We start from the raw sequence: 15,750 nt of genomic DNA, 5'->3' as shown, positions 1-15,750 counted from the left end.
AAAGAAACAACCAGAAACTAAACCTAACGAAGAAGAGAGAAAGAGATGACAGATGATGATTCAAGTTTCGATCCAAATTTTACGCCGTTGAATACAATGGATTTAGAGAGTCAGCGACTCATTGGAGTTCTTTTGGCAGCTGACGAGGCTGATGATGGTTCTGGTTCATCTGATGGAAAAAAAAGAAACACAGAAGAAAAAGAAGGCTTATTGAGGTTGCTGATGATGAAGATGATAGTGATGTTGAAATCACTCCTCCACCAACCCAAGCTATTACTCTGTGCAAACAATCCACCTGCGGAATCGGGCAAGCCTTGAAATCAAAAAAACCAATGATACAGTCTACTCTAGACGGTGGCATTGGATCCTCTTCTAAGGCCAGTAAAAGGAAAACCAAAACCAAATCTATTCATTTTACCATCCGTGGGGGGAGAAAGAGTTCCAGGCTGACACAAAGCAATGGTAAGAAAAAGAAGAAGATTCAAGAGGAGCAGCTTGATTCGGAAGGTGAATTTGAAGAGGACGAGATGGAGAAGGAGATGGAGAACGAGAAGGAGGGCAGGCAATGGTCTGATGTATGGCCCCATTTTACTAAGATTCGAAATTCTAATGGTGAGGAGAAAGCTAAATGCAATTATTGTAAGAATGACTATGCATGGAGTTCCCACGGGCATGGAACAAGTGGTTTGAGAAGGCATCGTGATAGATGCAAACTCTTTCCAAGGAATCTCCGAACCAAAAAATTGATGCTGAAGCCAAATTAGTAAGTGGCAAGTATGATCATGTTGTGTTTAAGCAGCTGGTAACCAAGACTATAATTCAGCATGACCTACCTTACTCTTATGTTGAGTATGAGCAAGTCCGAGAAACTTGGAAGCACTTGAATCCTGATGTCAAATTCATTTGTCGGAACACAGTTAAAGCAGAGGTCTATCGTTTTTATGAAAACGAGAGAGAAACATTGAAGAGGGAGTTGGCTAGTCTTCCTGGAAGAGTAAGCTTCACTTCTGATTTGTGGTCATCATTGAAACGGGAGGGTTATATGTGTCTGACAGCACATTACATTGACCGGAATTGGAAGCTGAACAATAAAATACTAACTTTTTGTGCTCTCCCACCGCCTCACACAGGTATGAATGTTGCTTTAAAGCTTCTTGAATCTGTGGAAGAATGGGTACTAGAGAAAAAAATGTTCTCTCTCACATTAGACAATGCTACAAATAATGATTCGATGCAAGATATAGTGAAAACTCAGGTGCTTTTAAGCAATGATTTGTTGTGTGGAGGTGAGTTTTTTCACGTCAGATGTGCAGCTCACATACTCAACCTCATTGTGCAAGATGGTTTGAAGTCTATCAGGTATGGAAGATCCATAATTGGCTGCAGATAAATGAGGAAAGCGATGATGAGATTATCCGAGACATGGTGATACCGATGAAAGAGAAGTTCGATAAGTATTGGGAAGAAGTCAGTGATCTTTTTGCAAAGACAGCTGTCTTTGATCCACGCCTGAAGCTTCCAGTTGTAGAATATTGTTTAGGGAGACTTGACATGAGTACACGTGATGCAAAAATGAAGAACTTGCGTCTGAAGCTGGAAACTTTGTTTGAATCATACGACAAAAAATCAAAGTCAACATCACCTTCTGCAGAGCCTCGTGAGATGGATCAACAAAATGTTTGTGGAGGACCAAAAGGAACATTTGAGAACTATGGTGTAAGTTTCCTGTTTCATTTTTTTTTTTAATTAATTCTGAACCTGCGCTAAGATAGCTTTGAAAGTTTGGATATTCCATCAAATTGTTTTTAATTTTTTTTAAACACTACATGATTTTTTTGCGTTTCGCAAAAGTAGTGTTGCTGCGAGTGGAAAGACAACTCTCCAAGCTTATTTGGATGAACCTGCGCTAGATATGGATAGCTTTGAAAGTTTGGATATTCTTAACTGGTGGAAAGATAATACTCACAGGTTTGGTGATTTGCCAGCAATGGCTTGTGATCTGCTTAGCATTCCGATCACAACAGTGGCTTCAGAATCCTCCTTTAGCATCGGTTCAAGAGTTCTGAACAAATACAGGAGTCGTCTACTTCCCAAAAATGTCCAAGCTCTGATATGTAGTAGGAATTGACTAAAAGGATTCGAAGCTTCTGAACATGGTAAATTATTCACTTTGTTATATATTTTAGGTGCCATGTTCTTTAAATCTAATTAACTTTGATTTTTTTTTAATATTTCCAGAAGATGAAATAGTTGGTGAAGACGAGACAGTACCGTGGTCTGATGATGAAGTTGAAGAAGAAGAAACTTGATTTTTATTTTGATATGGTGTTTTTATTTTATTTATATTATGGATTTCGTGGTGCTCTTTTTCTCTTGTCGGGTTTTGTCCCAATGGGTTTTCCTGATAAGGTTTTTACCGAGGCCGCATTACATTACTTGGATTTTGTTTCGGTGTTCATTTACAATACTTGGATTTGCCATCGTTCACTCATATTTTAAAGAAGTTTTTTCATTAAAACTCCTTAATGTAATCAAATATGGTTTGTATGCAAAATACATAGATTACTACACCATTACATAAGCTTCAGCTGATCAACTTATTCTAACCCATTTATATTAAAACACTGAACTGAAATTACAGTAATTACTCATGTTATGTACTCGTGTTGTTTCTTGAAAACAAAGCTACAACAGTTTCAATCAGTTTTGTTTTAATGTTCTGACTCTTATGTAAAACATTGATTCCATATACTAATATGCATTATTTTTATGTTGGTGTTTGGTATGCAATGTTCACATGAACTGACATGCAGGTTGCAAGTCGTTTCTATGATAAAGGAGGAGAATGATATGAGCATATGAAGGACACTATCATTCTGATCTATATTAACATGTTACATTGAGTTTCTATGATAATTACACAATAACTACGTTACTAGTATATACTTGTGTTCTTACATAGATCTCTTTCTTTCTATGTTTCTATGTTACATTGAGTTTCTATGTCCGCTTTCGATATGATTCTCAATCCTTTGGCTGAGCATCATTATGTTCAACTGATTCATAGGACATGTTGTGTTCTCATCTCTATTGGTCTCTTTTTCTTGCAGGTGCTATGCTCAGGATAGAGATCGCGGGACGGGAAAGGCGGGTCAGTACATCCCAATTGCCATCAGTAGCGCATGTGTTGATGAAGATCGGAGTCCCGCGGGCATGTACCGCCAAGGCTTGTGCAAGTCGCGGGTCGGGATTGGGCAGCTCTTCTAGGAACCGCATCCCGCGCGGACCTGTACCGCGAAGACCCGCATTGACCGTGTACCGCGGCGGGGCGGGACAAGGCGGGTCGGTACAACCCAATTGCCATCTCTAACTGTGAGTGCTCTTGGAGCAACATTAACGGAAACATACTCTGTAAGTTTCCAAAAAAATAAAAATAATATTAATTAAATTAGATTATTGGATTTCATTTATTTTTATTAATTGGGCCTTTAGAAAAACTACAGCTGTCGACTGAGGATATAAAAACGTCAAGAGAGTTTCGTCTGCAAGGACTTATTCTCCTCTCTCTTCTGTATGTATTTTCTCTTTCTTATTTTTTTCTTTTTTTAACGAGTTTAATGTTTAGAACCCTTGTTTAAATACTCCTGTTAAAGCTGCTCTTGAGCGACAATAGTTTAATAGTATTACTCTTCTCTTTAGTGGAGTAATACCTAAACCAATAATAACACCGTAAAAACCTTTAAAAAACCCAATTACTACATATACAAAAAAAAAATCAGTTAATATTAGAATAACCGAATAATGTCTTTGAATGAAATCGAAACATTTTTGTCTTCGGCACATATATATAGCTCTAGTATTAACCTATTAGCTGTCTAAAAAACTTAGGTGAAAATAACAAATTGACCACCACCGGTAGGCAGTTGATTTAAGCACATGCGTTGGTGATATTGTGCTCCTGGTTCGAAATCCAGTGGTAAGAGGATTTATACTATGTTTTGGTATAAAAAAGAGTCCATCTCCCTTGTCTAAAAGGATTATTTAAACCTAAAATTCAGACACCTCTTGGTTAACAAAAAAAAAAAAAAAAAAAAAAAAAAAAATAACAAATTGATTTTAGGAGGGAACTAAACTAGGTAAGCCTTTTGAACGTCCAAATTTGACTGTAAGTTTTTGTTTTTAGTATATTATAAAGTATAAACACAACACGAATCGTATACGAGAAGAAAAAAAACACGTTTTCTTGTTGGCCACGAGCATGGAGACACATCCCCACTAAAGCAACCGGGAGCATGTAAAACAAAACTCACCTTTTTGCGTTGGATCTTAAATTCATATACGCAACCGCCCAATTTTTGCTTAATTACATTAATATTTGGTAGACTTTGTCTGATTGTTTTTTTTGGTCAATAGATTGCTTTGATATATACTCGACGACCTTGTTTAAGTTAAATGTTAAACGAAGCAACAAACAAAGAGAAAAAAAAAGTTAACCTTTGAAAACAAGAATTTGGTAATGATCTTAGTTGAGTTCTAAACATTTTGCAGACAACTTAAAAAGTCGTTTTAATCTGGTTGTATAAAGACATATAGCCTAGAATTTCATCTTATTACAAAGGGATAATTATAAACTGTAAAGTATTTCTTTAACACGTGCTTTTTAGATTAATTATGTACATATTACACACAAACAAAAAAACTGAAGACCTATCCTTATATAACTATAAAAGTGGATTAAGTTGATTAACAAAAAAAACTATAGAAGTGATCAGAAAATTATTAGGGTCTCTTAGAAAAATAAATCATTAGGGTCTCTTTATTTTGGCAACAATCGTTAGGGGTCTCCTACAAGAAGAACAGAACCGCCAAAAAGTCATCGTCTAATATACAGCAAGAAATAGTTGACAAAGATAAATGTACCTTTTGGAGAGTCCACTGAAAAACAATACATGAAAAAAAAAAACACGTTCATATGTCAAAATTACAGCATTTATTCAGATCACAAAGTATTATTGTTATTTTACTTTTGTTTTTAAAATTACAAAAAATAAACAAAGGGGACAATCCAGCAGTCAAGAAATAACAGCTCATACACAAATCGTCGTTCACAACACATAAGTAAGTTCCACGTGTGCTCCATGTTAAATGGTGACTGATACCTACGCGTGTAAAGCGATTACAAAAAACTTACACCGTGATTTCAATAAGGAGGCTTTCCTTTTTGCCTTTATTACATGCCAGTTCATCGTCATTCGTCACTGTATTGACACGTGTCGTAAGACCATTATATACTTTCTGTAATCCCATGAAACAGTAGTTAATTACACTTTTAACTTCTGCACGTAAGACTAAAGATGAAGGGAAGATGAATGACATCTTATGCATGTGCACTGCACGCGGCCGGCGACTCCCGCCGGTTTCGGGTTTAAGTGGGTCTCTCTTCTGCATGAATAGTAGTAGCTTTCTTTTTTAAAAATGTGTATATAGTAGCTATATAGTTTATTTATGTTTCCTAGTAATATATAATGTGTTTTGGTTTCCAGACTTCTCAATTACTCAATTCTTTATTATAATTAGGTTACACTGTTGTTAATTTTTTATTTTCTTTCTTAAAATGTTTTTAGCAAAATTAAATAAGCTAGATAGATATAGCTAATATACATCTTTCATTTTAAGTGTTTGTGTGTATTTTTGTAAATTTGAAATTCAAAAACGAGTATTTAAATGATTGGATCCGCTTGCAAGTGGCATTGACAATTAGCACAAAATTCCACTCTAACTCTGAGTATCGTTTACAAAGAAAAGCGTATGGAAATAAATTAACCTTTACGTATTACTCTCTCCGTTCCTAAAAGATCCAGTTATAGTTTTTTCACATTTATTAAGAAAACATTTAAAATTGTATTTTCCAATACATTGTTTTCCTTAATTAGCTATTTTCAATAACTTTTAACCAATGAAATTTTATTAAACACAATTGTATTTTTTGAAAAGTACAATTTTTCATTAATTAATGTCTTGAAAATGTAAAAAATGTATCTTTTTAAAACAAATTTTTTATCTAAAAAATGGATCTATAAGGAACAGAGGGAGTAGATTTTATGAACGAAAACTCAAATCCTAATATGATAATTGTCTTTAATTATAAAAAGTTAGAAATAATTACTCCCTCTGTTTTTAAAAGATGCATATTCTAGACTTTTCACATATATTAAGAAAATTCATTAAATATGTATTGTTTTTTGTAAATAACAATTTTTCATAATTTTTAGCCAATAGAAATTCAATAAACACCATTAAATTTTTTGAAACTTACAATTTTTCATAAAATCATACATTGAAAAAGTAAAAAATGTATCTTTTTGAAACAAAATTTTTTTCCAAAACATACATCTTTTAGGAACGGAGCCTCCAGTGACTCTTAATTAGCCTCATAAAGATGATATAAAAGGAAATACCAAATTACCAATAGTATCATTTACTTAACTAATTTGAAGTATTACTAATTTGTAATTAATTAAAAGTAGTATTACTTAAGAATCTTGCTGGGAATGTATGTGGTGGATTTGTGACCACAGAAAAATAAATAAATAAAAATTTACATGGTATATGGTAAATCATTTGGACTACACTTGTTTGGCCTCTTAAGTCAATGATCTTAATTTAGAAATATTTATTATATGTCTATGTCAGGAAATTTTAGCACCTCATATCAATTATATCATTGATTCAAATATAATATTGACAGGAGATTACAATGCAAATGTAGAAGTGAAGCCGACAAATATGAATATTTAAATAAAAAGTGGAAATCAATAATGGAAACTCCATTACTATAGTATTAATATAAACTCTAAAGAATAAAAAAAAACAAGAGAAAATAGTATTTTACATGTAAACAAATTTGAAATATAAAAACAATAAAATTACAATATACATGAAAAGAACAACTATATATCCTAATGGATTTTATTTAGTTTCTTGAAATCATATAATAAAACCATTAACGTCCAGGAAATCGGGAATATCAAACTTAATGAAATTACTGCAATAGCTTTCTATTTCATCTTCAATGCTACAACTGCTACTCTTGATGTAAGTCGTGGCACTGGAGTTTAACGTAGTCGGGCTCGAGGATGGCGTGTTCAGGACCGAATCAGCGAAGTTGAAGCTCTGATCTAGATAAGAATGGTCTAATACAAAATTAGAGCTTGCATAGTCGTTGAACAACTGAATATCACAATCTTGGACCGACGTATTCAAGTTTAAAGCAAACGTATGTTCTCCGTGATGATCCATATCGTTAATGTGAGCTTCGCTGGGGAATGGTGGCAAGCAATACTGGAGTTCTTGATGGTTGGTCTGGTATTGATTTACTCCGGTTTGGTTAACATCATGATGATAAGACGTGTGGTTATCATGGGTTTTGGAATCATGATCCATCACGAAGTTTTGGTTTTGGTTTTGAGAGAAGAGAGAGGTAGCTACCTCGAGTATTTCGGGGTTAACCAATGGTTGTTGCTGTTGATGCTGACGATGACCATCCATCATGAGTCTTGACATGTTCACATGACGCGAAGAAGAATTGTAAAGAGATGATGCTAAGATGGATGAGATGTCGAGGAGATCGAGTCGCGGACTGTGAGTCATCGGATCAATCCCCATTCTAAGTAGCTTCTTTCTTATATGTGTGTTCCAAAAATTCTTGATCTCGTTATCTGTTCTTCCAGGCAGACGCGCCGCAATAGCAGACCACCTATAAAAGGGCAAACACATAAGAATCTTGAAATAGTTCAAAGAAAATATTTATTGTCACGACAAAATCAAAACTATACTCACTTGTTTCCTAAAAAGCTATGAAGCTGAATAATTGTTTCTTCTTCTTCAAAGGAGAATCTTCCTCGCTTTATATCTGGTCGGAGATAGTTAGTCCACCTTAATCGGCAACTCTTGCCACATCTCTGCAAACCTAATAATTAAGTGAAGAAAACAAAATTTAACTATCGAAACTTTTAGATAACATCATTACTCAAAACATGGTTAAAAATGTAAATTAAGAGACGTACCAGCATTTTTAGGGAGGGTTCTCCAGTTACCATATCCATGTTTCTTGATATAGTCAAGGAGCTTCTGGTCTTCCTCGGACGTCCACGGCCCTTTCTTGAGCCCGTTCTTCTCGCAACAAGGTGATCTTCCCATGTGATTTTTTTCTTGAATCTTGATGATTGATTATTAATCACAATATTGGTCAACAGGCTTTAACAATAATGAGCTAATCAGAGAGCTTTAAGAAAATTAATAGAGAAGAGAGAAACAAAGGTCATAGGAGTACGTAAGGGAAAGTACAAAGTATTTATAAGGGATTGAAGAAGAGGGGAAGTCCAATTGGTTCGGTGCCGTCCTCTGTTTCCCGATTGTATACGTGTCCTTTTTATTTAAAACAGATTATATATTTTCTGTTTATCATGCTTTTTGTTTTTTTTTTGTCACCATTTTCTTTCTGTTTTATTTTCACCTTTATGGTCTTTATATCAGAAGTAGACAAGTACACATGCATTTTTATTGGCTTTTCTTGTGAGTTTGTTTTTATGCTTACATGTCATTTACAAAATTGTACAAGACATTTATCATAATGGAATTTAACGATATTCCTTTTATTCTTTGTAAACTTGTAAAAGCATAGATGAAAAGCACATACATACAGTTAAAAAGAAATTTTATGTTTCGTTCTACATGTATAATCTCCATATGATAACTAAATTTCGTTTGGAAATATTTTTAAGAAAATGTAAGCAAAGAAAAAATCTTAAGAAAATGTAAAACACTATAAGCAAATTCAAACCCAAGAGAACATGCAACGACCATGTTACAAAAAGAAATTGTGAAATATTCTTTTTTTTTTGAAACTTTTTATTACAACACTGCAGGTCTTTGAAATATTCTTCTTGATAACAAATATTATCATGTTTTCCTTTCGAGTATATTTGAACTTATGTTAAACCTTTGATGGAACGGTGATCAGGCAGTTTGTTATATAAAATTATTATAAAAGTATCATTAAGCTTAATAAGCTAATTCTTGTTATATTGGAACTTTGATAACTCGTGAAGTTGCTGTAACGTTGAAATTATGAAGTTTTGTTGGTCCTATTCATCATGATCGTGAAATATATATATATGAGATATCAACCTAAGAAATAAAAACAAGATCCTTTATTAATCTCATCAATTTCTCATATATAACCATCTATAGTATTTAAAATATTCACCGAGGTGTCTCCGGTTGCGGAGGTGGAGAGTCAGCTTTTAAGGTTAAGGAACACTCGATTTTGGGGTTTGCCTTCATCACAACCTATTGTTTCTCGAAGCTCTGGTATGTTATCTTTGCCTCTCTTCCACCCGGATAATGAGGTTAAAGTCGGCGGAGAGAACAAGCTTGATGAGATCGTCAAGAACCAGCTACTCCGGTAATGGCACGAGAAGTAATCGGCAACCGAGGAAACGAGGTGAACACCACCTTCTTTGTGGATACCATTAACGGTTGAGAACGGCAATTGATAATCTAAGGATTGCGGAGACAACTAGTGGAATGCGCCGGGGTGGTGGTTGAGCGAAGCTAACTTAGTTTACGTTTGATTTAGATCATTTTGTTCAAATTGAGCTTGTAATCGAAACTTGAAATCCCGTTTTGGATCATAAAATAATATATCTATTTAAAGAAAAAAGAAAAAAAAATTCATCAAGCAAATAATGAAAACCTATATAAATGATATCTAGTTATAGCATATAAGATCCGCTTGACGATGATATGTAAATCTCGTTGTTGAGAGAGGACTGATTCTTTTTTTTTTGAGCAACGAGAGAGGACTGATTAACATGTTATATTTCGTACAGGGATAACCCATAACTAAAAAAAAAAAAAGAAAATCGCAGTTATAAGGAAATAGTTTGTTCAGAGCTTTGTCGACGCATAAGCGTTATTTTTTTTTTTGGTAAAATATTAAATATTATACAATTTATTACAGAAATTACACAGCAACAAGTAAGATTCAAAAATTAAATCTAAACAGAGAGTCTAAACAGTGAATTATACTAAGATGAAAGGAGACGAGACCATGACAATGACCCGGACAGCAACGAAGCAGTGATGGACTGTGAAGAAGAGGAATAAGCGGAACGAGCATCTGGTTGCCGCTAGCTAACGAGAGAAAGGCATCCTCAAACCTTGATGCTACGGCTCCTACAACTTCCGAGTGACCCACTCATCAAGACCTCCTAAAAGAATTACAATCTCAGACCTGCAAACCCGTACAAAATTATTTAGCCGGCGATACAAGGAGGTGTCCACGAACCAACGATGCCGTCGTTCGGAACTAGTAGCTGAAGAATGTCGCCTCCAACCAACTAGTCCCGGGACCGTGTACATCCATTTAACCCAAGGTTCATATAGAGCAAAGGGATCGGTTGGGCACAGCTCCTCCGGCGAAACAACCTTCGAACAAGCTATTAGGCCGAAAGCTCAATTGAAACCTAGTCTCTGTCGACAGACACACCCACATCCACAGAGCAAACCCACCGCCAAAACACAAGAGGGAGAGAGAGGTAGCGACCGGGAGCGCCACACGCTGGACCCAAACCTACTTCGAAGAGGAGGCCACTATTCTAACGCGGCCGAAACCACTCGCTAAAAGAGAAGAACACCTCACCGTACGCTGCCACCAGAGTACCCACAGGAAAGAGCCGACAACCCACCTACATAGCACTCCACACACGACCACCGGAGAAACCCGAAGTTGAAATGGAGAGACGAAAGATCGAGATACTTCAGACTCAAATCCACATAAGGGAGACGCGACCACACAGCCACACGCCCAAAAGAGATTTACCCAGCACTCACGCGCCGCCTAGCTCGAAGGACACACCACCGTGGCATAGAAAACCCTCCAGACAGAGATCTGGAGCGAGACTTTAACAGGACCAAGCAAGAAGAGGAGCCGTCCTCAAAACCCATCCACGCCGTGAAGAACATCCCAGATCTGCTACCAAGATCGTCGGATCTGAACCGGAGAACCACGGTTGGGCCCAACCTCCACCGCAATTAAAATAACAGAGAAGACAAAAATAAACAGAGGAAACAGAGACACCGTTGAGCAAGCTCCAACGACCGCCTAAGGGACGCAGCCGCTGACAGGAGAGTGAGGCACTCGCGTTAGGGTTTCAAGCAAGAGAGAAGTTGGAGGGAAATATATCATTATATTTGTAACCGCATAAGTATTATTGTTACAACTTTATTAGTTAGATAAACTATAAATAATGATCTTATGAATATATTTTTAAAAAATAATAATAATGATAATGAGTAACACCATCAAAGAGGTGAAAATTGAGTAAAGAGCGTCCCTCTCCAAGATTTGTGGGGAGGTTACACATTAGCTGTTGCCAACATGAAGATACCACGTTCGTTCATCCCTCTCAACTTCAACTCATATCATGTTTTTGCTCATTTGGACTAATTTTTGCACTTTTAAAAAGATAGTTAATAATAATATAGAAAACATACGTACACCTGACAAATTACAATTAACTACCTTTTTGGTCAAAGAAAATACAATTAACTTACACGCCCCAACTCTTTGCAGATCGGGATATATATATATATATATATATATATATATATTATTTTATTTTTTTAACGCCGATTTATTATGATATTACAATTATGAAAAAAATTACTCAGATGATTCGACAACCGACAATACTACCTACCTTATGAGGATTTACGCCTAAGTGCATCATCATGGCCATCCTACGAAGATTCTTCTCAACTTTAACTCATATCATGTTTTATTGTGATATTACAATTATGAGAAAGATTACATAGACGATTCGACAACCGACAATACTACTTACTTTATGAGGATATATGCCTAACTGCAGAGCCGTCCTATGAAAATTCATACCTGACCGGATTCACTTGTAACATTTTGAAAATCTCTTATAAATCGTTCTTCCGTAGTCTGCATAATTGTTTAATAAATCACTTTTTCCGGAAATTGAAACCTCGATTTCCTATAATGTACAATCTGCAAGAAATTGCATAGTCTCAGATTAGAATTCCTGACCTGAATGTATAAGTTTTTAAACCTTAACCACTAGGATACGGTGCTTCCAAAATCGAGATATATACTATGTATGATACTTAGTAGCTCTCTTTAACCTCACATTAGTAGATATATATATATACACACATATATAATATTGTATTTGAATATATATAAATATAGATAAAACAAAGTGTGTGATTACTCAATTAATTTTCTTGTATGTTTAAATCAAATTATAAAGAGTAAGGTCTTCTGTTTTTAACGAATGGACGACAGAAAAATGGAGAAGCCTTCTCTAAGGCGTCTAAACAGCAGGTTCCACAAAAGACGATTGATTCACTTTACAACATTGTGGCTGTCAAAAAAAGAGTAAGGAAGCTCACATGATGAATCAAGGGTAATGTCATCATTCATTTCACTTAAATAAAATAAACCATTTGTACATTTTGCATGTCATGATATGATGAGGACCATTGGCCGCTAGTGTGAACCACTAGCTAAACGACATGTGTTCCTTTTTTTAACAATTGTCATACGGATTTTGATTTTCTGGATGTTGAATTTCATGTGCCCAATATGAATATAGAAAAACCACAACGACAATTGTTTTGGAACGGTGTTAAGATATACTTTATCCGTTTCATTATGGTAAATGTTTTAGAAAACAAATTCTGTTTTACAAAGACAATTTTTTTGTATTTTCTATGAAAAAATTGTGATTTTTCAGAAAATTAATTGACTTTAGTGAATCACTATCGGTTAAAAATTATTAAAAATTAAAATTACAGAAAACAATATATTTATTATAGTGATTTAATATGTTTTCTTAATATGTGTGAAAACACTAAAAAATCTATCTTTGTGAAACGGATGGAGTAATATATACTAAAAACTTTGGGTTTTCTTTCATATCATCTTACAAAAGAAAGCATAACAATAAAAAAGTATTCTACAGTATAAAAATACATATGCATAGATTAATTATTGATCATAACCTTCAAATAATTATGAATAAGTTTCAAGAAAAAAATAATATGAATAGCAATAGATTTGTGAATATTTAATTGGCACTGAGAGGAATAGTCGTATCACTTTCAAATCTATATTATTTACATTCCACGGATTACTTAGTTTTTTTGTCATAAAACGATAGATATATATTATTAATCACTGATTCTTATAGATCCAAATTATTAGGAACATCACACATACAGACTACTTAAATATAGTTAACTCTTTCATAACCATTTCTCATAACCTATATTAGCGATTATTTAAAGAACTAAAGAAGTTGAATTTAATAACGTAAAAGACCCCGTAGTATTATGGTTATGTCTCGGCGTTTGAGATTGAAGAATCTATCGGGTCTAACTACGAATGAAATCGTTTTAAGGTGTGAGATTATGCCATTGAAGGAATAAATAAATGAGTCAAGTCTAAATAAATATTATGGATAAGGTTTAGGTGTTAATGCTATATTAGGCTATACTCTGTCGAAAATCTAGCTAGGGCGTTGCTTGCGCTGTTGCGCATGATGGAGAATTTGCCACGGTGAGAAGCCCACGTTTATATATATATAGTTGACCAAATCACATTACTTTGATTAACGTTTTGACAAATGAATTAATCGATTAATTATATACATATGTTTGGCCCGGCGGTCCACATGGTTACACAATATTAAAGTACTTCCGTTCATGATATAATGAAAATACTCAAAAATAATAAACAAAATACTGAGATATTTTCAAGTTTTGAAATACCTATTATCAGTGTTTTTTGTCTAAAATTATATTAGTTTTTTCTTCATTTTTTATAAGATATCATGGATGGATGTGCTCTTATAGGTGCAACAAAATATCAAAATTAAAAACTTTATTCGGTTATATGAAAACACATTCTTAAACACATTTTAAGCACCATAAATTTCAGAAAACAATTTCGGTTATAATGTGGTATTGTCTTTCTTGCGATTTATCCAAACACAAACGTATTCACCGTTAATCAAGTGGTCTTGGCCTAGTGGTAAAGAAGTTCCAGCTGGAGGTTCCGTCCTGGGTTCGATTCCATTTGGTCATTCACAGACATTTTAAGTGATAAGAAAACCTGGATTTCTATGGGTCTCTTGGTGATTAGTCACTGTACCTAAACAGTTTTTAGTATCACACCAAAGTTATAAAAAAAAAAAAAAACGTACTCGCCGTCAATTTCGAGTATAGGCAATAGCAATCAAGAGCCATATGTTTATGGAGTAACTCAACTGATATATACTTATGTAAGAGATAGAATAATAAACTATATATAGATTGTTCCCGTATAGATTCGTTTTCTTAATTATTTTTAAAAATTGGTTCGTATTAAACAAAAGACTTTGAACCCTAAACAGTCTAAAGGAGCAGAGTCAGCAGACAATGACCAAAAGATCCATTTATCTATACATAAAAAAGGAGATCCATTTGATACATAAAAACGAGATCCATTTGATACGAAATCGTAATGGTTGTGCAGTTGATGTGGCCACTTAAGGCCCTTACGTAAGACTTCCATGCATATTATATCTAATATACGTCTTATATTACCTATTGTTAAAAAATAACATATAATTTATAGTATCGAGAAATTTAAATAAGAGTAGAATTTAATACCCGTAGGAAGCAAATAACACTAGTATAAGGGAGAGAGTTTATTATAAGGAAGAAGAAGAAGATGTAATGGTTCTTTGATTATAAACTCTTGTTCTTGTTTATGGTGTACAAAAGAGTGAGATGAGTGATGGTATTTATAGTGAACAACAATACATAAAATAACAAAGATAGTGCTTAATTTGGTAAATGAGTGGGTGATCATAGTGTTTGATGAGTAGATGATCATAGTACTTGAGTTGGTAAAGGAGTGGATGATCATAGTGCTTGAGTTTGGTAAAGAAGTGGATGATCATTTCAATGCTTAATTTATAACATCATTAATATTTTTATTATTATTTTATACACAATTTAGTTATTTAATTAGTTTTAAAAATTTAAATAAAAGCAACCTATATCATAATGTCATGTGTATTCATAGTCTCTTTACAAAAGTTGAGAGTTTCTTCCCCCCTCACGAGTCTCTCTTCCTCTTTCTTCCTTTTTACATTTCTAATATTTTTTAATTTGTGAAAAACGATGCGAAGGAGGCTGTGAATGCTCTTATACTTTGCTTCACTGTTTATAATGTATTTTTTTTGACAAAGGCTCACTGTTTATAATATTTTATCATTGATTTCATAAGTTTTTCATTCTCTTATATATTATAGATTAAACAAATACATCATGGTTTTAATAACTTCACACAACATTTAACTTTTTCATTATAAAGAAAGATTATTTTATTTATATCCCCAATACATCCTTGTCTTATATATGTTTCAAATTTGAATCCATTTCAAAAATTAATAAATGATATTAAAATAATTAAAAATGGCCACATAAATTTTAATTCTCAGTTTTTTTTTCTTATAAAAGAAACCCCCAAAATTGCATTCTAAACAAAATTTTCATTTATTTTTTTGACATCAACAAAATTTTCATATTTAAACAACCTATTCTTAACTTATTTAAAAACTATGTTTAACATCTGTATTATTAAAGCAGGATCCTATTGTCTTTTTT

At 33.9% G+C, this 15,750-nt stretch overlaps 1 protein-coding gene across 1 annotated transcript; it reads right to left on the bottom strand.

The window, feature by feature from the left end:
• Positions 1–6,987: 6,987 nt before the first annotated feature.
• Positions 6,988–8,301, bottom strand: LOC106333058 (myb-related protein 315-like). The gene is made up of 3 exons (XM_013771540.1): positions 8,067–8,301; positions 7,840–7,969; positions 6,988–7,756 (listed from the first exon to the last, which is right to left on the bottom strand). The coding sequence occupies exons 1-3, from the start codon at positions 8,197–8,199 to the stop codon at positions 6,988–6,990; spliced, it is 1,032 nt and encodes a 343-aa protein (XP_013626994.1). The 5' UTR covers positions 8,200–8,301.
• Between the last annotated feature and the right edge of the window lie 7,449 nt (positions 8,302–15,750).

The sequence above is a fragment of the Brassica oleracea genome, chromosome C3, assembly GCF_000695525.1.
Source record: "Brassica oleracea var. oleracea cultivar TO1000 chromosome C3, BOL, whole genome shotgun sequence".
Classification (NCBI taxonomy): Eukaryota; Viridiplantae; Streptophyta; class Magnoliopsida; order Brassicales; family Brassicaceae; genus Brassica; species Brassica oleracea.
The sequence above is the reverse complement of the archived record's forward strand: the minus strand, read 5'-3'. Positions and strand labels throughout refer to the sequence as shown.